Below are 26,392 nucleotides of genomic sequence, written 5' to 3'. Positions count from 1 at the left end.
AAGGAGGAGCTTAGTCTGGACGGAATCGGGAAGTTTGCATTTTTGGTTAGTTTTAACGGCGGTAGCGTTGTGTGAATTTGAAGTTGTGTTGTTGTTGTGTGAAAGTTAAGGATTTTATTAAAAGATGGATGACTGGAATGATGAGTTACAGCTCCGTATGATTGAGCTGTATGAATCGAAACCAATTCTCTGGAACCCAACCGATCCGAACTATTTTAGAAAAAATAAAAAAATTGACGCTTGGGTTGAAATAACCCAAGCTTTAAATTTAAATAAAACTTGGGAAGAAGTGAAAAAGAAGTGTAATTCGCTATTGGCAACCTATCGCAAAGAGAGGAAAAAAGTCAAGGACCGTATTACAACGGGATCAGGTAAGTGATATTATTTCTTAACAAACACTTATTAATCTGAGCACTGTTTAAACAAGAATATTATTATTCATTATTAATATACTTTACATTATTAATTTCAGGCGCAGGCGACATATACGTAAGCCGCTGGTTTGCTTATGACGCATTTGCGTTTATTGAGCATCGGGATCAACCCAGGGATAGAATAAATACGGTATGTTTTTTTTTAATCTGTTTATTGCACATGAAAAGTATATACATATGAAAACATAAAATATATACTAACAACCAAGTACTTATACCGGATGTTCATTTTTTATATCAGACCTTAGTTTTTTTTCTGTACCTGTTACTGCGTTATTTGTTAAATTGATAATTAATATAGGTAATATTTGTTTGTTTTTTTGTATATAATGATAAAAAATCTGATATAAAACTACGAACGTTCTGTATATGCAAGTAAAATGTACAAACTACTACATAATTAAAACATTACATTAACAAAAACCTGTTCATATCAACTATGCGTGTATTGTTTGCCAGTCTACTGCGCCTTCGTTAATACAGTAATCTGCAATTTCGTCTCTAAGTTTCATTAGACAAGCAGAAGATCTTTTGGGTATGTTTTTTAATGAAATCATAGACGTACAATTTTTCTCATTTCTCCAGGCACCAGGCACTACAGTTCCATTATTTTCATGATCTAAAGCCATAGGCGGAGAGTAAACATTAGGAGAATGTTTCCTTAGATAATTATGTAAATAGATAGTGGAAGATACCACTAACTCTGCTTTATTGGGCTCTAAAAGCATAGGCTTTCGCATTACTCGAAAAACAGAACTTACGATTCCAAATGTATTTTCAACAACTCTACGTGCCCGACTGAGCCTGCAATTAAAAATTCTTTTAGAACTTTCTTTTAAATGATCTCCTCCGTATGGTTTCATTATATTTTCGTGTAAAGCAAAGGCACTGTCTGCTGCGAAAAAATACGGAATTTTTTTTGTACGACCAGGAAGTTCTTTAGAAGGAGGTAAATTGAGCATGTTAGTGGACATCATTTCGTAGAATTTAGTAGCCTTAAAAACTCCACCATCAGAAATTCTACCTTGGCATCCGACGTCAGCAAAAAGAAAATTATAATTTCCATCAACAACAGCTAACAAAACAATACTAAATTGTGATTTGTAGTTAAAAAAATCACTGCCTGAATTTATTGGGTTCTGCATAAGAATATGTTTTCCGTCAATAGCTCCCACACAATGTGGGAAATTCCATAGTGTTTCAAATGTGTCAGCTATTTCCAACCAGGCAGTCGGTGAGGAGGGTATCTGCAATAATAATAATAATAATAATAATATAATATAATATGTATATAGATATATAACTTTTGCGAAGTATCGACGCAATATCTTAGCAAACATTTTATTACATGTAACAAACTAGTTTATACGGAACCTCGTACGAGAATATGGCAAAATTAAAGTAAAATGGGATGACGTAAGAAAGTTGTTTCTTTATTTGTCACATTCAAAACATTTCCTTTTCTCTTACATTATTACATCATCTACTTTTACTTTTGTTTTCGCCATAGTAGGAGTAGTATTGGCAGGCAATTTATCAACATTTTCCAGTTCAAAGAAATTATTTCTGTACACAGGAAGAAAGTACGCCTCCTAATGATAAATAAAATATTGCTGGCTCACAAAACATCGTGGAATCAAATGAAGTACAATCCGTTATCCGTAATACTTCGGTTCAACCCCCCCGCCCATCCAGTTCTAAATCAAAAAGACCCAGATGCCAAAATGCAGTCATTTCGGAGACATTGACAATGATGAAAACCGCTACTGACGTATTGAGAGCTCGACAAACTGAAAACCCAGCATCAACAGAAGTAGCAGCATTTACCAATTTTATTGCTTCAAAAATGATACAATACCCGAGTAACGTTCGGAAAATGCTAGAATATGAGATTATTGATGTATTTAAAAGGGCAGATTTGCAAAACGATTCTAACACTTTCAGTCAGGCATCATCTTCTACGTCAACGTCGTTTCCTAACCTTTCCACAAGTTTACCTCATTCAAATATTCATTCGTTCTCTCCTCAAGAAATTCCTATCAATACATATCCTCCACAAGCTCCTATTAATCATTTGACTTCTCCTTCTTCTGTCAGTTCAATGTCTTCCTGTTCTAACTTTGTTCATAATTCCCCAAATACATATCAGGCACAACAACATGAATTAACGCGAACGGTTTGCATTCCATCACCCTCTCCAAACTCTCAATCATCCCAAACCGGATCACAAAGTTCTGACAGATATTCTCCTCACAATTCTGTTCCATCTCGTCCACCTTCCTCGCCATTTGAGTTTTCCCAAGAATTCCCTAGTTTCCCATAAAAATGTCACACTGTGCATGCACTTTTAGTTACTTTTACTCATATCGGTACAATGATACATATCTTCTTCAATATACTTTACAATAATTCTGTTTATTCTTTATTTCTTACCTTAATGTATTCCTTCAGTTCTTCTATAAGTGCCCTGCAGACTTCGGGAATAATGGTAGAGATTGCTTGCTTGGATATTCTGAAAAGGTACTGTAAACTACTGAAAGAATCTCCTGTTGCCAAAAATCGCAAAGTTACAGCCAATCTAAAATTGTTTTATTGATATTACAACTTGTATTCCTTTTGTTTTTGACACCACTATATATTTACCGATCTTGAGCCGAAATTGGTTGTCTTAACCACGTTTCCTGCTTCGAAATTTTCGGTCCAATCTTTAGAAGAAGGTTTTCGAAGTCAGTTGGAGTCATTCGCGTAAAGTTTTTATAATGTCCGCTAATATGTTGAAACTTTAAATCGTTCATTAATCCATGACCAACCTGCTTTTCGTAAAACTTGGTTCGCCACCATCTTCGTTTCTTTTTTTCATTCTGCATATCTACCAACATTGCACTACCGCACAACAGAACCGAAATCGCAACTTGCTCCTCTGGGTAAGACATATATGTGGATAAATCAACTTCTAAATGGAAAATAAATTCCTTGTGTCGTCGAAGTTTTGGAATTGTAAAAAGCGCGCGAGAGTCTCGCGAGGCGCTCTTTAGTCAAAAGTATCGTACGAAGCTCGTCACGAGCGCGTCTCGCTAAGTCTGTACGCACCTTAATATTTTCAAATTATTATCACAAATCTAAAAAGACAATGTATATATTTATAAATGGTTTAAGTATCTCGAACATGTCTATAACTTACCAGTTGTACATTCAAGGAATGATAGTTTTTCCTGTTTACATATATATGTTCCGGAACATTTGGGTCACTGACTACGTTTATATCGAGCAAATTGAATCCGCTTATTCAATCCGATCAAGTAAACCGCCATAAAATCGTCGATATAAACAACGCAGATTAACGATTTGGATTGACTATTCGATCCTAAATATTAACAGGATTGAAACACTGAATCCGATTAAAACGCGACTTTTTAAACGAGATATACGGGATTGGAAAATCTGGCATTTGACAACTGACGTTAACAAAGACAAGTGAATGAAGTAATCACAAGACAAGTCATAGTTTAAGTTTTAAATATTTACATTTCTGTTCAACGTTTACGTTTTGTCCTTTTATGAAGAGTTTTTTAAACATTTTAAAACATTCTGCTTTGTAATTTAGTAAATAACTATCATGGAGTCATCTCGAATAAAATATAATAAAAGAAAAGTTTGGTCATCTAATGAAATTCGATACTTTTTGCAACTATTACATGAAAAACATATTCTGGGATTAATGGATGGAAAGCGTCTTCGTGTTTCGGATATCTTTAAAACCTTAGTAGCTCCGATGAGGGAAATGGGATATGTTAGGGACCCCACCCAGTTATCAGTAAAGTTTAAAAACTTAAAAGGTAAGTAGGCACTATATGTACTACATAATTATGTGAGGATCAAACAAGTTTTAATAAAAATGCTATTTCGTGAGAAAGAGTGAATTACACTATACAACTGAATATGTTCCTTTCCACAAAGACTTCTACCAACTGATTGTTTGTTTTTTTGATCTACATCATGATACTTTTGACAATATGCTAGTTTTAAACATACAAAATATTTAAGTTCTTACACTTTCATTTTGCAGCTGAATATTACAAATGCAAGAGGCATAACAGTGTAAGTGGTAATGAACCTTACAATTTTCAATTTTATGATGAAATGGACCAATTGTTGAGGGATCGACCTATGACCCAAAGTCAAGACATGTCTAGCGGATTTGGGTTTGAAAGTTCAACAGGTATGTCATATGTATCTGTTATTCTGTTGCACCAACCCAGCATATTAGACACTAATTCTTATGTTCTTTGTAGAATTTGTTACTGAGAATGCACAATCAGTGGTAGAAGATGCCACTCCTGGATGTTCCAGGGATGTATTTGTTGAAGAGCAGCAATCTCTTACACACAAAGAAAATGATGTTCCCATTCAAAAAGGCACGGTACGAAGTCACCAAAGGCAAAGGTACAAATTTAAAAAAAAAAATCATTTAATAAGGATGCTTTAAAAAACTTGGAAAAAGTTATACAAAGCGAGGGAGAAAAAAATAGAGAATTGTTCCTAAAAATGATGGAAAAGCAGGAGCAAATAATTTTACAGTCCACTTCTAAGTTTATGGAAGGGCTTAAAGAGATTTTGTCACCAAATACAGAGTAGATGAGTTGTGTTTTCACTGTGTTTAAGACTAATATTTGTGATATGTTTAATTAGAATATATTAAGTTGTTTAACTTTGGTTTTATAAGTTTTGTTATTTATTTATATGATGTCATTAGAATTACACTCTTATTTTTTAGAGTTACTAATATAATATTAGTTCAAATACTAATAAAACCCTGGAATAAAAAATACATACCTAATAAAGTTAATTCATAATATATGTATTTAAATGTCTTATGCAAATATATTTTAGTATTTACCTGCAAAAGATACTTATTTACTTTACTTTATTTTTTCATTTTCTACCTGGCTATAATAAGTTTATTATATTTAATTGGAACAAAAACAAGTTAGTATAGTATGTACTTAAATAACTAAATAAAACAGACAGCGAATTTACATAAATCTAATTCACTAATAGTTTTATTGTCTCAAACTAGACTGCCGCAATGGAAAGTTCTTTGATAGGTAGTCTGTTAGAAATACCCTCAGGTCATAACCACCATAGTCATCTGCCCATCTGTTGCGTAGCTTTACAGGTTGCAGTAAGACAAATTCAGCATCGTGAACAGCTTGAATCCAGTTTGTAGGAACAATCTCTTTGTAACTTTCAACAATGTTGTGCAAAGTACAGCATGCTGCAACTACTTCTGGTACAAAACTGTAATGAACATCTATTCGTTTTAGAAGACATCTCCACCTAGCCTTTAATCTCCCAAATGCTATTTCTACGGCTACCCGACCACTATTTAGATGAACATTAAATGAATCTTCTAAAGGCGTAAGATTTGAACCTGAATATCCCCTCAGCAACCATGGAAGAAGAGGATATGCAGGGTCTCCAATAATCACGTAATCCAAACTTCTTCCATCACAAGTAATAGGGCTCTAAAAAAATATGTATTAATAGATTTTTTCTTGGCTCTAATTAAAACTTTAGCTATTTTATAATTGGGAAATGTTTACCTTTGGAATTAAATCATTAATATTCTTATATAAATAAGAATTCATAAGTGCAGTGCTATCATGGCTTTGCCCTGTGGTTTTAATGGAAATGTCTATGAATTTGTATTCTGCATCAACCACAGCTTGTAGAATTAAGGATGGCCAACCCTTACGATTCACAAAATCTCTATAGCCTTTACTTGGTGGCAAGATAGGTATGTGAGTACCATCTATGGAACCTATAATATTTGGAATTTTGCTCCTTTGTTCAAAATGGCTGCTGATAGTAATTGCTTCTGTTTCATTTGGAAAATGCAAGTATTTGTCCATTAAAATTTTATTGGTTGCTTTCACAAATTCATGTATAGTTTTACACACAGTTGCTTTGTGTATTCCAAACTGATTTGCGACTATTCTGTATTCACAACAGCTTGCTAGATAGTAAAGAGACACAGCTACTTTTTTGCTCACACTCAATTGAACCTTCTGTTTCCAATATAAATTAAGTTTGTTTCTTTTTGGACTTAATTCATCTTTGAGCTCTTTGCAAATCAGTTCAAAAGTGTTTTTTGACATGCGAAAATTATGTAACCATTCTTCTTCACTTAACTTGTTGCCTTCAACTATTTTTTCCCACCAACACCGACTCCTTTTTTTAATTACCCCTCGTAGGCTCCTTTCTTCAGAGGCACCAATAAGTATGGTGAATCTATCAAATTATATAAAAATGTACACGAAAAATAGATTTGTGATGTTAAGTATAGTATATTATAATAATATACTTTACAGTCTAAAAATATACTATGTACTTAGTACTTACATTTCAGAATTAAGGGAGTTCATCAAAGTTAAAGTGGACAATAATGGCACTGTTTGCATTCTTGTACTGGCATTTAAGAAATTCAAAAAAGAAACAACTCCAATTTTTGGTTTTTTCTTTAGAAACGACTTATTTTCAGCTTTGACTTTCATTTTAAATTTTAATGCGCTCAATTTATTCTATTTGATTGGTTAGATGGAGGAAAAACCGAAAACCCCGAAAACGAAAAAGGACGTTTGACAGCTGACTGCGACAAAATAAGAATGTTGTCATCAGTGTCAAGTGTCAGTTCTATTTCTATCTTTTTTTATTTTTTTGACGTCTTGCTCTGGTTATATCGGCTTGCCTATATCGCTTGACTAATCCAAACAAAGCTAAATACGAACAAAACGGGATTCAACTTATGATTGTTCTATCCGCTTCAATAATCGGATTAAGGTTACACGATATAAACGTAGTCATAGATGTAGAAGTTTCCAACACTCAAATTATGGACAAATGAATTAGCATTGAGATCACATTAAAATTCGTATTAATGCGTTAAAAATCGTATAACGCATTAGAAATTTCGAATAAGCAGGTTCCAGAAAATAACATAATGGAGTTGTCGCTGCCAATAAAACTACCTGTATCTTCAATAACTCTCCTTTTAGAAGCAGAAAATGAGATAATAAAAACGGAAGAGAATAAAAAGCAAATGGTAGGTAACATCGAATTTACAATGAAAGTTTGTGGCAGTATGTTATCACTTGTAAACATTTCAGATGCATAAGTTCCTGCAAGTATCGGGAAAAAACGCAGCCGATTTCACTAGAAGAGGATTAGCGACAATTCTTACCAATGAATTGGCGGTTCAGTGTTCTTAGACAGGCCAACAAAATAATTTCAGAGTAAAAGACTCTGAATTTGTTCGGATATTAAAAGGCAATTTTTTTTTGTATAAATGTATTATGTTTTACATTTATTATGTATCTACTTCACAGAAGCCGTACAGCACGTATTCAAGTCAGCCACGGATAAAGAGATTGAAACGTATATGATGGATTGGTTCCGACATGGGAACCAAAGATTGAAAAGGTCCTTAAATTAATTTCATCGCGTTCAGAGCAGTCATAAATAAGAAATCGAAATTTCAAATTGATACTTTTAAATGGATTATTTAATGCAATACTTTAATAAAATATATGTTAAACTTTCAGGTGAACAAGATTTATCATTAGGTTAGGCGTAGTTATTTTTTATTATTATACTCATAAGATATATGATATACTAAATATAAGTTAAGTATACAGGGTGTCCCGTGACTCGACCTACAATACCTTTGCCATGTCTAGGTGTTCTATGAGTCATTCTGATGACAAAAGGTCAGAGTCACTATACATATACAGGGTAATTCAAATTCGACCCTCACCATTGGGATCTCAGAAACCATAAGAGATACGAGAAAGTTTAAATTGGGGCAAAGTTGCGCAATTTAAAGCTCAACCAAATGCTGTTTTAAAATTTTTGGTTTTCCGAGTACTTCCGAAGATATCCGAAAAAAACTGAAAATTTGATTTTTTGTTTTTATTTATTTCTAACCTTATTTGAAGAGATATCCCAAAACTAAAAGCATCTTTTCATTGCCACTTTTTCCTAGCTATTCGATGATGGATACAAATTTGCCACACGACGTTTCGTTTTCTGTCAGTCATCATCAACTTTCTTTTTTCTTATGGGTGCCATATTGGATTTTTAGCCCACCAAATAGTACGTTTTATTCTGATTTTAGTGATGTATAATAACTTATGATTTGCTTCATAAATAACAAAATAATTCAATAAAAACTATTTTTACTTTAGTTATTGGCTTTGAGTTAATGGGCCGTTTTAAAAAATATCATTATTTGACAGTACTTGTCAAACACGATAATTCGGATGATCATTAGAGCGTCAATCATAGTTAAAAATGTATCTAGAAAAGAAACCCCCGCAGAAAATGTTATTATTATACAAGCATTGCTGAACTATTTAGGTTAATCAGAAAAATAGATTTGTTAGCATTATCTCTAACTTAAAAGGCTTATTTATGTTTCCAAGAGAAAGATCATCATTTTAGGAACTTCATTTTTTGCCAAATTTCAATTTTTTATAATGTTAAGTGCAAGTTTAGACAGTGTGACCCATTTAGAATGGAAACACCCCTATAAAATTTTACGTTATTAACCGATTTCAATGATTTTTTTTTTGAAATAATTAGGAATGAAATGTCTATTACGGGAGAAAATTTTAAATATTTATTTCAGTTTTCAGGTCATATTACGATACTTTTTCTTGATAGAAAATGGAGAATTTTTATTAGCGATTTTTTTATTGAAAAAATTACTACGCCACTGGATCTATAGTGCTTTCAAATAGCTGTGACCAAAATTTCATGAAAATCCATTCATTAATAACAAAGTTATGACAAATTAAAATTCAAAAATCCTCTAAGCTAACGGTCACAAAAGAACACCCTGCATCAACTGTTGCCATAGAAATGGTGTTACTATTTACTTGTTTATTATTACTTATTAATTGATTAATTTCTAAAAAAAAAAAATCCAAAAAAAAAAATTAAAAAAAAAAAATTAAAAAAAAAATCAAAAAAAAAATCAAAAAAAAAATCAAAAAAAAATAAATAAAAAAAAAATTTGGTCACAGCTATTTGAAAGCACTATAGATCCAGTGGCGTAGTAATTTTTTCAATAAAAAAATCGCTAATAAAAATTCTCCATTTTCTATCAAGAAAAAGTCTCGTAATATGACCTGAAAACTGAAATAAATATTTAAAATTTTCTCCCATAATAGACATTTCATTCCTAATTATTTCAAAAAAAAAATCATTGAAATCGGTTAATAACCTAAAATTTTATAGGGGTGTTTCCATTCTAAATGGGTCACACTGTAGTTATTTATTTTGGAAGTGACAAACCATTTTTTATTCATTCATATTTATTTGAGTGAATAAACCGGTTTAAGTCACGTGTCTTATACAGTATTTTATTAAATTTCGACTTCTTATATTAAAAAAAAAACTAAAATTACAGTTCTATTAAATTTGCACCGCGCCCTGTAGATTTAACATTGATGTTTGTTTGTTTACATCTGAAGAGTCCACGGAAGAAAGGCGAAATGTCACATTTTTATTATTTTTGAGCTAAACATGGCAACGTGTAGGTTATTAGTAGTATATTTTTATGCCGTGGTCAAAAAGGGAAGAAACGCGAAGCCTCACAGCTTAAACTGTGTGTGAAAATATCCCTACAACGAAGAAACGCGAAAGGTCCATGCGAAAAGTCGAGAAAGGTGAAATGTCCACATCGTCAACATACTGCGTGCAGCTGTAAACGTTTAGTTTACGATTGACGTTTGGGAAGTTAAGTGCGTTGTTTCTTAAAAAAGACCTACAAACACGATGTAAATAATGTCAGACAGTACAGACAGTGACAGTGGTGATTTGAATACTCGTCAAAGAACAGCTAAGAAAAAGAATGAAGCGAATGAGACAACAGAGTCACGAAACAGGTGAGAATTGCCATTTCAAAAGATTAAAGTGTTTTTCCGTCGTAAATGAGCAAAACCGCTCAAATATTGTTAGACAATTCAACGCTATGGTTTATAACGAGCAAAATAATTACTTGGCAGGACTTATTATTTTAGTGCCCGTGAAACGACGAAGACCTGCAAATGAAGCTACAGCTAAATTGCACGATGCTTCATACGCTTTTAGAGTAACAACAGTGACTGAAAATGAAACTACTGACATTCCAGTTTGCTTCAAAGCGTTCCTAAGCATTCATGGAATCGGTCGAAAGAGACTTGAAAATATTCAAAAAAGTTTGAAAGCTTCGGGAAGTGCGCCAATAGACAAGCGGGGAAAAAATAAGAAAAAACATGCATTGTCGCAGGAGAGATTAAATGAAGTTCTCGAACATATAAGAAGTTTTAAAGGAAGAGAAAGCCATTACAGTAGAAAAAAACCAGAGAAAGTCTACCTTCCCGAAGAATTAAATATTAAAAAAATGTATAATATCTACAAGGCCACCAATCCTTCTGCTGTCTCATACGAAACATATCGCAACATTTTTAATAAACATTTTAACATCAGTTTCGGTTATCCGCGTTCCGATACCTGCAGTACCTGCGACAACTTCACAGCTGAGGTAAAGGTTCTTCAGACGAAGCTGAATGTAGGTCTTGATGCATCTTCCCAAAAGGACATTGAGGATAAGATCAAAAAACTTACTACGGAGAACCAATTACACAAAGCTAAAGCTGAGGTATTCTATGAAAGAAAGAGAAAAGCTCGAAAAACAGCTATGAAGAATGTTGAAATTGAAGCTGTCGCCATGGACTTCCAAAAAAATTTACCGATTCCTAATTTTCCGACTAATGATGTGTATTATAAGAGACAGCTCACTCTGAACTCATTTAATATTCATGTATTGTCTACAGGAAGTGCGACATTTTACGCTTATCCCGAAACCATAGGTGGCAAGGGCTCAAATGAAGTCGTATCATTTCTTCATCATTTTATCTTTGTTCAGCTTGATGCAAGAGTACGTCACCTCCACATATTTTGCGATTCATGTGGAGGTCAAAACAAAAACTTTACCGTGTTCCGCTATCTTCATTATGTCGTTCATTTTACGAAGAGACTAGACAGTATTGTTGTAACGTTTCCAATCAGAGGGCACTCCTATAGGGAGTGCGATCGAGATATGGGCGTGATTAACCAAAAAATTAGAGTTGAGCTCCCGGAAGACTGGTACAGGGAAATTAGATCATGCAGAATTAAACCTAATCCTTTCAATGTCCTGGAAGTTGACCAATCACTTATACGAAACTGGTCTCAACTGTTGGACACCATGTACGTGAAAAAACCGCCATATAAATCACGACCAATCCGGGAGTTAAGAATATCAAATTTCCATCCACGACTTTTGGAACACAGAGATGCCTATAATGGACACTGGAAATCATCGATTATCAGGCCACGCATTGCGACATCTGAGCTGCAGCTTCCAATGAGAGAGTTTATTTTACCACCAAAGTTATACACCGGTAAGTTTGCTTTACAACTCAAAATTTTTTGTTTTTTATGCAGTATTTCTTTTGCAGATCCAATAAAAATAACGCAGGAAAAATTCAAAGATTTGCTTCATCTGAGCCAGTTCTGCACCTCTGAAAATGCCAGGTCGTTTTACAAAGGCTTACCTCATAACTCCCAATCAAAAAAGACAAGAAAAAGATAAGGGCAATTTTTCATTATCTAAAAATACGACAGTTCGCATTTTTCGCCGTTTTTTTTATAAATATAGGACATTTCGCTTTTTAAATATAGGACATTTCGCTTTTTTCCCGTGTTACGAATGTTTTTTATTTTTAATAAAGCATTTTTTTAATCCCGTATTTTTTTTCAAATCTGATGTCCATCAAATATGATGCAAAACAGTACATAGAATAAGCCAGTACAAATAGATCCAAAAATTTTCAAATTATACTATGCTAGTAAGTGCTCTAAAGTTTAAATTTTGATTTTCTCAAAACAGTGTTTGATGGATATTTCGCCTTTCTTCCGTGGACTCTTCATCTGTAAATAGGCGAATGTCATTCAGAGTGATTTAATAGTTACTTTGCAGCAAGTGACTTAAACCATTTTTTATTCACGAAAAGAACAACTAGGTCCACAAGCGTAGCGAGTGGCCTAAGCTCTTCGAGTGAATAAACCGGTTTAAGTCAAGTCACGTGTACACCTTTGTGACTAAGTATGTTCAGGCCAATTGCGTGTGACAAGTACTACCAAGTAATCTTCATAAAACGTCTCATTAACTCAAAGCTAACTAAGGTAAAATCTCTAAAAGCTCTAATGATCGTCCGAATTATCGTGTTTGACAAGTACAGTCAAATAATGACATTTTATGAAACGGCCCATTAACTCAAAGCCAATAACTAAAGTAAAAATAGTTTTTATTGAATTATTTTGTTATTTATGAAGCAAATCATAAGTCATCTATCACTAAAATCAGAATAAAACGTACTATTTGGTGGGCTAAAAATCCAATATGGCGCCCATAAGAAAAAAGAAAGTTGATGATGGCTGCCAAAAAACGAAACGTCGTGTAGCAAATTTGAATCCATCACCGAATTGCTGGGAAAAAGTGGCAATAAAAAGATGCTTTTAGTTTTGGGATATCTTTTCAAATAAGGTTAGAAATAAATAAAAACAAAAAATTAATTTTTCAGTTTTTTTTGGATATCTTCGGAAGTTCTCGAAAAATCGAAATTTTTAAAACTGCATTTGGTTGAGCTTTACATTGCGCAACTTTGCCCCAATTTAAACTTTCTCCTATCTCCTATAGTTTCCGAGATCCCAATGGTGAGGGTCGAATTTGAATTACCCTGTATATATATAATTGACCTATGGTTGCTATAATTTTGTTCATCAGAATAACTCTTTAGAACCCTTTGTCTTGGTATACCTTTGTCTGTCGAGTCACGGGACACCCTGTATATTTGTAGTTAGTAAAAGTTAAGATTTGTTTTTATTTAGAATCTGTTCATTAATTTATTTTAGATGTATTTTTTAAATACATATTTTTTTCCCTGCATTTTATATGCAAATAATGTGAAATACTAAAAGATCTGTTTTAACAGGAACATGTTTTATTATACCATAAATAATAATTTAAAATTAGTGGTTTAATAATATTTTTTATACCTTTACTGCTACGGCACTAAGTCGTATTCGTAAGGCAGAACCATTTTGTTGAACGCTCTCGACAAGGATTTTGATGAATCAAAACTTTTTACTTTACGTTTAACTTAATGTTATTTACCTGAAAGTAACTTTTATTTGGTTGGTTTGGATTTTCATAAAAGACTTATTTTTAAACTTTAAGATCTGTTATAGGTATATGCCAGTGCAGAAAGGAGATTTATTTCTTCATGTACAGAGTTACTTTTCATAATGTGACAAGCTGTGGTGCCTTTATTTTTGAGTTTAGAATAAAATTTCTTATATGAAAGTTATAGGTATTTTGTATACATGCTGTCTGACAAAAACACCAAGAACAATGAAATTAACAAAATCTACATTTTTAATGACACTGGAAAATGTTATTACATAAATAAACCGCTTTCCTGCATTTCTTCCGTTTCAAAGACGAAAATGTCAGTGCTTTACCTATGTATTTTTGAAATGACAAAATGCAGCCAATTTATTTATGTAAAATATATGCAGAGTGTTCGTTTGGAAACCGTATATTCAGGCGAATTTCTTGATTTGCCATCTACGTTTATTTTTTTATTGACAGCACGTTTAAAATATTTATGCAAATATCTTAACTTTTGTATAAGTTTTTTTTCTAAATTGAAAAATAAATAATAAACAACCTCAGCTTGTCACATTATAGAAACTAACCCTGTAGAAATGGAAAGGATGCTGGAACGATTTTTACACCAGCATGTGTCGATACTGGTTAGACACAGTTTCGGTTTAATGTCGTAGCCAAAACGAAAATGTTCTATAAAGAAACGTTAGGAAAACGTCCTAGATCAAACATAACCGTTTCATAATCGGTTGTACGTTTGTAAGTTGACACAGGTTTGTTGCAGATTCGTAACGGAGTCAAAACTAAAAAGGAACATTTTTCACGTAACAGGGAGAATGTTGAGTTGCGGGACATATAACGAACGTTTAAACTTAAAAAAGATGTAAATGTGTCAAATAAATAACGAAACAAAGAAACATAGAAACTAAATTGTATTGAAACAGCGACGTTATTTTGTTTAGTGGGTAATCTAATAATAAATATTGATAAAAAAAGTGGAATCAGCTGGGTTTACTTTACCCTGCCGGCTGCCCCCCTGAACGGTGTTATTTAATTTATTATTATTGTAACATTTGTTCCTGTATAGCTGTGATTAATAATTTATTGATGGGTAACCAAATTAAAGTCTGACAAATGGGTAAGAAAATCTACTTTTACGTTAATTTATTGTTATAATGTGTTATGTTTATAGATTTAAAAACTAAAAGTTCTCCGATGACGGAAGAACAAAAGTGAATTATGATGGAATTTATAAAGAAAACCCCAATTTTACAAACCGGAAAACTTTCAAATGGAGTGTCTTACAAAGACGTGTCAAAACTATGGTGTGAATTAACAGATATTCTGAGTTCTGTCCCAGTGAAACGTAAGGAATGGAAGGATTGGAGAAAAGCAAGTAAAAATTTATATAATTTTTCTAAAAAAGCCATAAAAATCAAATACAACTTTTTGTTGTGCTTAATCAAATTACCCACCACAGCAGGGTACTACGTTGTGATACAAGGTGTTTTATATTCAACATATGTTTATGTCATAATTAAAAAACGAAAGATTTCAGCAAAAAATAAACTACGCCACTGGATTCTACGGAAAAATATCTATAAGAATCCGTTTTCACCTCTTCAAAAAGTTTAAAGATATCTGAGATACGGCGGGTACCTCAACAATGATATTTTTCAATTTTCCCCTGTATCTTAGCAGCGAAATGGGTTCTGACAATTCTGCTGACGCCATGTTAAATTTCACAAAAAAGTAACACACTGTCGCAAAAACCGCAACCCCGTATCTTTAAAAATAAGTGAGATACCTTACAAAAGTGTCGAAAATGGGACACCCTGTACACCAACATTCCTTTAGCTATGCGATTAATCGATTCAGATACTCACTTAGTAGGTACGGTACGGAAAAAACGATGTGGTTTGCCAAAAGCAGTTGTATTAAAGAAACTTCAAAAAGGTCAAATATTTGCGCAGCAGAGTAGGGAGGGTCTAATTTTTATAAATTGGAAAGACAACATAAATGTTTTTATGCTGTCAAGTAAACATACTGACAAAATGATCGAGGTGAGGGGCACAATAGGGGTAAAACTAAAACCTGAAGCTGTTTGGGATTATATCAGGGCTAACGAATCTGTCGATCTATCTGATAAGATAGTCGCCTTCGAGTTACTTTTGATCACATCTATGGCGAACGCATACATATATGTTGTACAAACAAAATGAACAAGAAACCATCTCGATCACAGATTTCAAAAAATCCGTCATACAATATTTGACATCTAATAAACTTCAAACTGAAATTTTATAAAAAGGCGTAGTAGCAAAGAAAAGAAGTTTTACTCAAAGAGATTAATCGCAAGAAAGGTACAAAATAAAACAATGTGTAAACTTTTGAGTGTAAAAAAGTGTTTCAAGCGCGTTCTAAGTTTGTATACACATTAAAAGACGCGGTTTTTTTGAAGTTCTAATAATAAACATTCTGGCTCGTTCTTAGAAAACCCACTTGATAAAAGGTTGATTCTTCGATGTAAATCGAAGCTGAGCAGACACAAAAAGTTAATTTTGCTGTAGGATGTTGATCAGTCAGGAAAATAAATTGTACGTTTGATAGATATTAATGACTGATTGCTGGTGTGGTTCAATTCCAATGTCAACTTCTGCACAGTTACTCAGTTCGCCATGCGTAGATTGACATTTAAAGGAATGATAATTCTTGTAATACATCCCCATTTAGTCGGACATTAAATAAAAATTATGCTGCCAAATATTGTGGATAGGAAAATGCTGCATATGGCATAACAGCAAATCGAAATAGCAAATAAAACTACACACAACCCGCGCCCCAATTTTTAGTTTATTATTAAAATAAATAAGAATTCCAGCATTCCCCTGTACGACTTTTTATGCATCTCGCTTCACCGGGAGAATATCTGAAACAAAGAAAATAATATTACGACAAGAACATAAAAACGTCAACGTGTTTTAACCGATTTCAGCTAAATACCTAACAAAAGATTCAAAAACTTTTTATTACATCCGGAGATTTTCGACCAAAACCGAAAAAGTCAAATTTCTATTTGTTTTTTACCACTTTATTAATGATTATTTTGGAATTTACTCCAGATGTAATAAAAAAATGTAAATTTTTTTACCAAATTATTTAGCAATAAAATGCGCAACGTTGTCTCCATTTATCTAAAGCTCTTTCAACAATAGTTTCTGAAATAGCAATGCATCGAATTTGTAACACCCTTTATACAGGGTGTCCCATAACTATATGACAATCTCTCGGGAGCATACCGAGGAGGTCAAAATAATACGATTTGTTCATATAAAGATTTTTCCTAAAGTCACTCCTAAGGGAGATATCGAGCCCCAAAGAACTGCCTTCCAATTAACGGTTTTGGCCGTAACTTTTGAACCACTTTGTATATTGTAATGATTTTTGGGTTTAATGTTTTATCAAAGAAGACCTTCTATTTGATATCAAAACCAGGTATCTCGTCTTAACAGAAAGACAGGAACTAACTGGTACCTAAGACAAAATTTGCTTAAACTTTGACAGCTGTCATTATTTTCAGCTGCAAACGCCATTAATGTATACTCTTGACATTTTTATCGAAAAATTGTACTCTTCTTTTATTTTGATAAAATAAACGGTTTTCGAGATAAATCGATTTTTCATTGAACTGATTAAACCACAATGTTATTAAAAATATTCGTTCCACTAGTTTTTTTATGTAAATTAGTATTCAAAGTTTATGTATAGAATAACGAAAGATATAGAAGAATACTCGTTAATTGAATAAGCATTTAATTATTAATTTTTTTATTAATTTAATTTAATTTTTTAATTATTATTTTATTTATTTTTCACGTCTGCCAACCCCTACTGTCCCTACCAGCTTTCATACTTTTTCGTTTCGTTCTGCATTAATTTCGTTTTCCATGTGTATTTTAAACAAAAAACGAATTCAAGAAATATTTGCTTAAATACTTGCTCTTTGCAATGTAGTACTTCTTGGTGGGTAATTTGAGCCTTGTTTAAGTCAATTTCTTGATAAAAGTTATGCTTTCTCATCCACATGAAAAAGTAGTGGTATTCAGCATATACCAGATACAGATCTGTAAGATAGGCCTAATTTGTTACTTAAACTATACTTAAAAAATGCCAGACGAAAAAAATGTGTAATAATGATGCATCAGCAGGGTTAAATGCCTAGGTTAAGTTTGAAATTGGCATTGTAATTTTACTTGGACCAGCAGGCTCTATGTCCTTCAAAAAATATACATTTACTTGATTTTAGAGTATGATTTTCAACTATTATTGAAATATTGTATAAAAGTTAAAAATATAACTATTTTAGCTGCATGGGAATCTGTTTGACATAACAAAATAAAAATGAAAGCAAAGTGACAAATTCGAACTTTAGTTGACATAACAACAGATGGAATATGACTTAATCAGCTGAATTTGTTTCCTCAAAGTGATAAGCCGCGTGACGTCACAGTAGGGTGCTCAGGCTGCACAATATGCACTTAAAAATTTTTATATTATTTTTTACATTGAACAGTAGAAACTAGAAATCTATTTTCACAGAATGTACGCACTACTTTCCTGAGACATACCATATTTATAGAAAATGGTAAGCTCAAATAATCAAAATATCAAAAAATTGAATTTTATTAAGTATTGGATTGTTAAAAAAAACATTGCAGCTGCACAAATACAGGGTGTTACAAATTAGATGCATTAGCATTGCTATCTCAGAAAGTATAGTTGATAGAGCTTTAGTTAAATAGAGGCAAAGTTGCGCATTTTAATGCTAAAAAATTAAAAAAAATTCATTACATCCGGAGATATCCAACAAAAACAATTAATCAAATTTCTATTTTATTTTTTTACCACTTTATTATTGATTATTTTGGAAATTCATTTCATTGAATCAATTGCACCTTCTGGAGGCATTAATTTATGCTATTTAAGAAAATAATGTTTGTATTTAGATACAACGTTTTGTTTTTTAGATACCATCATCAACTTAATATTTTAAAATACGGACCGGGACTTTTGATTTCGTTTTTTTAGTAGCTACCAACCTACCAAAAATAATGATGTGCCACACTTGTCAAAAAATTATACCTAGTGTACTTAGGTAGGTATTTGTTTTTTTTTTCAAATATGCATTTGAAATTCATGTTATCATAATGAGTAAATAATTTAGTTTGATATGATTAAGCTGTTTCATCAAAACTCAACCTCGAATTCAAACAGGTGAGTATCCGAAAAATCAATAACTAATCAAAAACATTTTTTTTTTTTTTTAATAAATGAAAAGTACCCTAAGAACTTCTCTCTCTTTTTCGAAGAAGCAATGAACCTAATTATGAAATTATATTAAACTAAATTATCTACTCATTATGACAACATATCAATTTCATTTGATATATTTAATTAAAAATCTTAAAATACCAAATACATAATACGAGTAGGTATAGTCAAAATTTTACCCTTTGAGAATGACGTCAAGCAGGTGAAAAAACACGCATGTCTGGAATTAGATCACAAATTTTAACCTACAAATGCTTTGAAAAATGAGTGATCATGAGAGTTTCAGTTGACATCTGGAAACTGTTTCTTTTCGTACTCGAAAAAAAAGCAGCACATTTAGAATTAGCATTTGGGCCTTCTCATTGTAGCGCAGCATTTTTATACCTTTGATATTCGTTTAAATCAAAGTGACAGTAAATGTCAACGTTTTTAATTTGACAGGACGACAAAATTAACAACGTGCCTTTTTTGCTAAAATTGTTTATTTCACATGTTTGATATGCGAGAAACAAAGATGTAAAAAGATGACGTCATTCTCAAAAGGTAAAAATCCAACTATACACTAGGTATATTTTTTTGAAGTGTGACACATTATTAGTTTCAGAAGGTCTGTGGCTACTAAAAAATGAAATAAAAAGTTGAGGTCCGTATTTGAAAATTTGAAGTTGATGTTGGTATTTAAAAAACGAAATGTCGGAGCTAAAACTTAAAACTATTTTCTTGAAGAGCATAAAAAAGTGCCCCCGGAAGGAGCCATTGATTAAAGTGGTAAAAAAATAAAATAGAAATTTGAGTTTTCCGGTTTTTGTCGGATATCTCCGGATGTAATGAAACTTTTTTGAATTTTTTTTACCAAATTATTTATCAATAAAATGCGCAACTTTTCCTCCATTTAACTAAATCTCTATCAACTATACTTTCTGAGATAGCAATGCCAATGCATCGAGTTTGTACACCCTGTATGTTTGCTTTACAATTATTGTACTAGATAAGCAAATGTTGTATCATGTAAGTAACTTCGTAGCCATCATTTGATCTGAAGAATTGACACGTATATGAATTAGATTATTACTGTTCCTTCAAACGTGCATTTAGATAACACTACATACAGTGCTTTTGAAACATGCATACTGCCTAAGTTCAATAAAATTAAAAAGACTTTTGACAAAAATTCTCAGACTCCTATGTTTCTAATTTTATTAACCTCTGCTTGTGTTGTATGAATTAAAATTATACAGGGCCCAAAAACTGAGTATTTCAAATATTTTTAATCTTTCAAATGGCAACACTTCTTTATTATTCTATAATTTGTATTCTAGAAACAACCAATTCTAAGTATTGTTCTATGTAACTTGTACCACAATTGTCCTGTAAATATTGATAATTTGAAACCAATAATTTTCCAAGTCAGATTAACATCCTCAAAAATTATGTATGACATTTAAAAAAAAAATGTAAAAAGATAATAAACCGTCTTGGTTATTGTAACAGTCCATAGAGTTCATTTTGAATAGCTGATTTTAATTTTTTTCAATTTTTTTACGTAAAAGTTTTGGGACTTATAATTTTGAAAAGCGTATTTGACATTTGTTTAAAAACAATTGAATATCAGTATGGAGTATGTTGCATGAAATATGTTAAGAATTGTTTGTAGAATCCAAAACCTCCTATAAAAACAAGGTTCCAAGTGTTTTTGGAAAAAGTACAGCCCACTTTATAGAGTGGGTGTACCAGTGGAGAAATTTAGTTCAAGTATTAGTATTCACTGTAAAAATTGAAGGTGATTATAAATGATAAGTGTATGGAGGTTATTACATAACATATAGACTGACAAGTGCCAGTACATAAATAGTAAATACTAAATAAAAAGTTGTAGCTTGTACCTGCAATCCTTTTTCTTTAAGCTGGAACCCAAAACAAAAACAAAAAAGTTAATAAAATAATGTTATTACTAACACTAAAAATAAATTATTTTTTTTTACAAACTCTTTGGGTCATAAGCATTGATTCTATTCTTAGTCCTAATATTCATACTATAACTAAAATTAAATTTTGTTTTATAAACTAGGCTTAAGTCCCTTCCATTTCATCAAATTTATGCAGTATGTACTTTACGAAGACATTGTATAATACATATTTACTTAATGTTGAGCAATGTCGTTTACTAAAGTGTATAATGATAATTATTAAACATAAAACAATAATGAAAACTGCATTGGTTTTCATTTGAATGTTAATTTAAATAAAATCAATATACTGACCTTAAACTTTGCTTTTTTATTCACTGTTGTAATGTAAGTAGTAAAAACCATTGCACACAATGGCACTCTTCAACTTGATTGATATGTTGCAATCTCCTTAGTGGGTAATTTGTTCTTCGCTTAGGTCAATTTCTTCATAAAAGTTGTATTTTCTCATCCACATGGAAAAGTAGTGAAGTATTCAGCATATACAGGATATAGATCTGTAAAATAGGCCCAATTTGTTAGTTGAACCACCCTTAAAAAATTGTCAGACTAGACAAATTTTTAGTAATGTATACAAAAGATGCATCAGCAGAGTTTTTTCAGGTTAGGTACGAAATTGCGATTGTAATCTTACCTGGGCTAGCAGGCGTTGTATGCATTATCACCATTGAAAAATATACATTTACTTGAATTTAGTGAATAATCTTCCCCAATTATTGGATTATTGTAATAAAAATACAATAATTATTTCAGCTGCATGTAAATTTTTTTGACACAACAAAAAAAACAAAACAACAGCAAAGTGACAAGTTGGCATTTGACATCATAACAGATCCAAGATGGTCTATCAGCAGAACTTCTTTACTCAATGCGTTACGCCGGGTGACGTCACAGTGGATGCACGAGTGCACAATATGCACCCAAGGGATTACAGGCGTTGTCCGTGGTTTTGTATTACTATTTGATTCTCTCTCTTCATTAAAGTAGTCCATCTTCACAGAGTGGAGGCATTACATTCTTCTGAGATGGTATTTATAGGAAGGGGTAAGTTCTACGAAACGAAATATCTAAAAATTTAGATTCATTAAGTATTGGATTTATTGTTTAAAAAAAACATAGCAGCAGCACAAAGATGTTTTCTTTACAATCATAGTACTTGATACGTAGATATTCAGCCTTGTGCCGTAAATTCATTGACTTAATATCAATATTGAAATAATTTCAATGAAAATTGACCACTATTTCAATTTTTGGTCACATTTGATTAAAAAAACTGTAAGTAACAATTGATTGATAAAATTTCAAGCTTTACTATGGCAACATTGCATTGGTGTTATGGCCAGACCAAACCAGACGGAGCAGTACCGACCTAACCTCACAAATTATGTAAATTTTAAACGGATTTTGGTGTGTGGTGTGCGTTGGCTATTGAGCACGTGACCATGTGGGGAACGGATGGTCGTCACTATCAATAAAACACCACCATTTTGCTTATTGAATAAACCGAATTGCATTTATTCATTGCTTGTTGATAGTCTGCCATTAATGGAACATTTCCAGCATGCTTAATACTAAATACACCGCCGTGATATGAGAAAAACCGAAAAACTAGGAACTAGCACGATAACCGTCAACCATTTTGTTCACTTGCCCGACACTGTCTCTATTCTCAAATAACCGGGAAAAATGTGCAATGTCAAATAAAAAATAACCTAAGTCGTCTGTCATTATTATCTTGCCCAACACGGACAGATACTTCGACACTAACCTACTCCGAGTAAAGAAACGAACGAGACGGTAGGCAACACCGCCACAGGTGTTTTTCAGTTTTTTTTCCGGCAACGGTAAGTACTTAATTCAAAATTAGGATAAAGTACCAAACTTAATTTTTAAATCAATTTTAGATATGTCTAAGAAAGCCGCAAGACAGCAATATATTCAACTTCTAACTGAGGTAGAAAGTTCTGAGGTTTTAAAGTGGGGAAAAGTTACCCCAGATTTAAAAAGACAATCTTGGGAAAAAGCTGCAAAGGCTATAAATTCTATTGGAGGTACCCAAAAAACTGGTGAACAATGGAAAAAGGTATATAATTTACAGTACTTAAGACTTTTATTGCAATTTCACATGTACCTGTATTGTATTGTATCTGTCTGATTCATTTATATTATAGAGCCTATTAGTAAAATAGACTATGAAATTTTAGGCGTTCATTGAATGGAAATCCCACATAAAAGCAAAAATTCGGAATAATGCGGAACTATCTGATGTAGAAAAAAAAAATGTGTCAATTTAACGGGACTTAAATAACTGTCACGCACCAGAAGACTTCTTTTTAAAAAGCTTTAATAATACCAAAAGATACAGTTAAAGAATATGTCTTAACTAGATTAATAAATTTTACCGACTAACTAGAAAAAATATGGAAATGACCAATGTCCGCACTGACTGTGGAGGGGATCTGCTGACAGTGCTGACTCGGTGAATCTTCATTAGGGTTAGCGTACTGAGCGGTGAGATAATTACTTTATATTTTCCCTGGTGGAATCCAAGAAATACCCGAACTAGGTATTGTAGTGGCTGGTGAGTTTTATAAGTTTTGGTGATTTAATGTTAGTAGTAGAATCAAATTTTTGTTTAATGCTGGATGTCATTACTAACATAGAAAATAGTCAAAGAGTATTTGGTTTAAAGGGCTCAACACACTAGCCTGTCTCTTGAAGAATCAATTAGAATTAAGTTAACTTCTTTGCAACTTTGATATCAAGTCTTTATGATTTCTTAGAGGTTTTTGGCATTTTTTTAGGGATATTAAGAATTACCATTTTTTTAGTCAAGAGGGTCTGTTTTGTTAGTATGTTAAGCACTTTATAAATAATAGTATGACTTTGTAAAATGTGTAGATGTACTGTAGTGTTGCATAGTTTTACTAAACTTAAAACAAATTAGTTTTGTTTTGGAAGGGAACAGGAGGGAAGACATTATTACATCAGAAGCGTTTGAAATAACTACAGAAATTATAAATAATTCAGTCAGTAATCAGATACTTGAAGATAAAGATAGAAATGAGGCTTCAGAGTGTTTTGAAAATAACTTAAATCCAATGAAGGAAGAAAATGGATCCAATGAAGGTAGAAAAAGAAAGATGTTTGGCAGCAAAAAGATATCTTCATCGTCTATGAAAAATACAAAATGTAAGTAGCTAGGCTGATAAAAAACAACTTAACCATTAAAAAAACATTATATTCAGACTGCAGTAACACTTTCCTGTACATTTTTAAAATTATTTGCTAGTTTCTAAAAGTTAGAATTTATTTTTCCACGTCTTTTAGAACAACACATTCAATCAACAAATACTGGATTAAAAGAAATATCAAACTCCATTCTGGCAGTAGCTCAATCGATAAACAATTTAGCTGATGCCATCCGAGAGAGTAAAATATGAAAACATAAATAAAATAAGTTTCAATTAAGTTCAAAATAAAATATATAACATATTTGTTGCAGTTTTTATTCATTTTATTTTAATCCAGTGCTTTTGCTTGGTCTAATAACCCTTGCTAAAAATAAATACAAATTTTGCTTATCCAGGTTATTTTAAATGTAAGCACGTTTTGGAATAAATAAATATGATACAGACTGTTACATTAAACTTTGTAGCAGACAAGAAAGCAAGGACCAGTCCTCTACAATTGGAAATGTACCTGCAGTATAAAAAACAGTTTTCACAAAATGAAGAAGCATTTAAAGATCGTCTCCAATTAAATCAAGAAAATTGCGGTCCAAAAAGAACTACGGAAAATTGGAAACGAGTAGGTAAATTTGTACTATGTGTTTAGCAATATTTTCAGCATCAGGATACCTTCTTTTATAGGTTTTTGATGAATGGGAGTCCAGAGTCAAGGCAAAAGCAAGGAGAATTCACTTTGAGCAAGAGTTAACTGGGGGTGGACTTGCTGTCATGGAGATACTGACAAATCTTGAAAAGAGCCTGTTGGAAATCTTGTCAAAGATATTGATATATGGACCCAAAATTATTGAATTGGGCTTTAAAAAAAAGACAAAAAGTAAACCGATATCAAATTAAGAAACTTCAGTGTAGAAAAAGGCAAAAAAAATGTTTAGGTACCTATGTTTCCTTCAAGTGCTCCGATCACCCTAATAATAATAAGCTTTTTAGATGAAACACTTCAGGTAACTGAATTGTTAAGAAAAAACTTAGATATGTTACAGTGTAACTTTAAGAATATTATAAAGAATATAAATCTGTTAGTATTGCATTACAAAAGTTGTTAAACATAATTTTATAATTAAACAATTATTATATTGGTAAAAAAGTTTTTATTCAAAAAATATTTAATTATTGTTCACCTCTTCCACATTTCTGAAATAATTTTGTATTATCATGTCTATTACAATTCGCCCTTGCTGCAAATTATTTATCCTTTCATGATCCTCCACATTTTCGTCACCTTCATTATCATTGTTCAATATTTCTAAACAAAAAACAAGGATTAATCGTGTTTGGCTTAAGCTTTCTCTAATAAAGTTGCATACCATTGTAGTCGTCTAAATTTTCATTCCTTAAAATACAAAGGTTATGTAAAATAGCACAGGAATAAATTATATTGGCTGCCTTCTCTGGTGAGTAATGTAGTGTTCAATGTTTTAAAATGCACCTAAATCTTTGTTTTAAGACACCATTAGTTCGCTCAATAACATTTCGAATTGATCTGTGGCGTATATTAAATTGACGTTCATTATCATTTTGTGGATGGAGAATAGGAGTTAACAGTCAAGGCTCAGGAGGGTATCCAGAATAACCTATAAAAGAGTCTAATTAGCACATGTAATATGATTGTATTTGAAAAAAAGGCAAAGCAAAACTAAAGCTTTCTTTTGTTGAGTTACCTAGTAAATAAGTCAACTCATTTCTATGTTCTCTAAAATTTCTTGCTAAATGTGTGCGAACAATTGATGTCTGCCAAATTGCAGAGTCGTGCACAGATCTAGGAAAGCGGGCATTAATGTTCAAAATTTTTAATGATGCATTGCAAATCTGTATACATGTAAAAAATAATAAATGTTTTTAAAAATGATGATCTTTCACTCACTGACTTATTACTGTTTAAACTGGAAATTTATTATATACTCACTATTTGCACATTCAAACTGTAGAACTGCTTTCGACAATAAAATATTACCCCTGGCTCCTACAATAACAGCAGACGGTAATGTAACTACACCAAGCCCAGAAATAAAATACTTAAGGATAACACTTGACCAAAAACTCAAATTTACAAAACATGCACAAAATGTGAGAACTGAAATTATTAAACGAACTAAACATTTCAGAGCCCTGACGTACAAGAACAGAGGTATAAGCACAAAAACTGCAACTAAAATA

At 32.1% G+C, this 26,392-nt stretch overlaps 3 protein-coding genes and 2 long non-coding RNA genes across 5 annotated transcripts in view; 4 read left to right on the top strand and 1 right to left on the bottom strand.

Annotated features, from left to right (window-relative positions):
* Positions 1-26,392, top strand: part of LOC145738457 (uncharacterized) — a 404,307-nt gene that overhangs the window by 233,271 nt on the left and 144,644 nt on the right. The window lies entirely within an intron of this gene.
* On the top strand, positions 125-615 carry LOC145738390 (uncharacterized). The gene is made up of 2 exons (XM_081993210.1): positions 125-371; positions 413-615. Exons 1-2 carry the CDS (start codon positions 125-127, stop codon positions 613-615), a joined length of 450 nt encoding a protein of 149 aa, XP_081849336.1.
* On the top strand, positions 4,138-4,920 carry LOC145738450 (uncharacterized). The gene is made up of 3 exons (XM_081993287.1): positions 4,138-4,270; positions 4,501-4,653; positions 4,727-4,920. Exons 1-3 carry the CDS (start codon positions 4,153-4,155, stop codon positions 4,918-4,920), a joined length of 465 nt encoding a protein of 154 aa, XP_081849413.1. The 5' UTR covers positions 4,138-4,152.
* Positions 10,348-12,111, top strand: LOC145738443 (uncharacterized). Its single transcript, XM_081993269.1, has 2 exons — positions 10,348-11,920; positions 11,978-12,111. Exons 1-2 carry the CDS (start codon positions 10,348-10,350, stop codon positions 12,109-12,111), a joined length of 1,707 nt encoding a protein of 568 aa, XP_081849395.1.
* The window catches only part of LOC145738452 (uncharacterized), a 165,479-nt gene continuing 153,038 nt past the window's right edge, over positions 13,952-26,392 (bottom strand). Inside the window, exon 3 of the long non-coding RNA XR_014180754.1 lies at positions 13,952-16,618. This is a non-coding gene — a long non-coding RNA (uncharacterized LOC145738452). The remainder of the gene's footprint in view (positions 16,619-26,392) is intronic.

This window comes from Ips typographus, linkage group LG15, assembly GCF_016097725.1.
Source record: "Ips typographus isolate SLU linkage group LG15, UJ_Ityp_2.0, whole genome shotgun sequence".
Classification (NCBI taxonomy): Eukaryota; Metazoa; Arthropoda; class Insecta; order Coleoptera; family Curculionidae; genus Ips; species Ips typographus.
Note: the sequence above shows the minus strand (reverse complement) of the source record. Positions and strands in the feature narration are given on the sequence as shown.

Bases quoted from the DNA above. Each gene is read 5' to 3' on its own strand.
- LOC145738443 (XM_081993269.1), top strand. From the start codon at position 10,348: ATGAAGCGAATGAGACAACAGAGTCACGAAACAGGTGAGAATTGCCAT. The intron at 11,921-11,977 runs GTAAGTTTGCTT...TTTCTTTTGCAG, and splicing joins ACCACCAAAGTTATACACCG to ATCCAATAAAAATAACGCAG.
- LOC145738390 (XM_081993210.1), top strand. From the start codon at position 125: ATGGATGACTGGAATGATGAGTTACAGCTCCGTATGATTGAGCTGTAT. The intron at 372-412 runs GTAAGTGATATT...TATTAATCTGAG, and splicing joins CCGTATTACAACGGGATCAG to CACTGTTTAAACAAGAATAT.
- LOC145738450 (XM_081993287.1), top strand. From the start codon at position 4,153: ATGGATGGAAAGCGTCTTCGTGTTTCGGATATCTTTAAAACCTTAGTA. The intron at 4,271-4,500 runs GTAAGTAGGCAC...TTCATTTTGCAG, and splicing joins AAAGTTTAAAAACTTAAAAG to CTGAATATTACAAATGCAAG. The intron at 4,654-4,726 runs GTATGTCATATG...TGTTCTTTGTAG, and splicing joins TGGGTTTGAAAGTTCAACAG to AATTTGTTACTGAGAATGCA.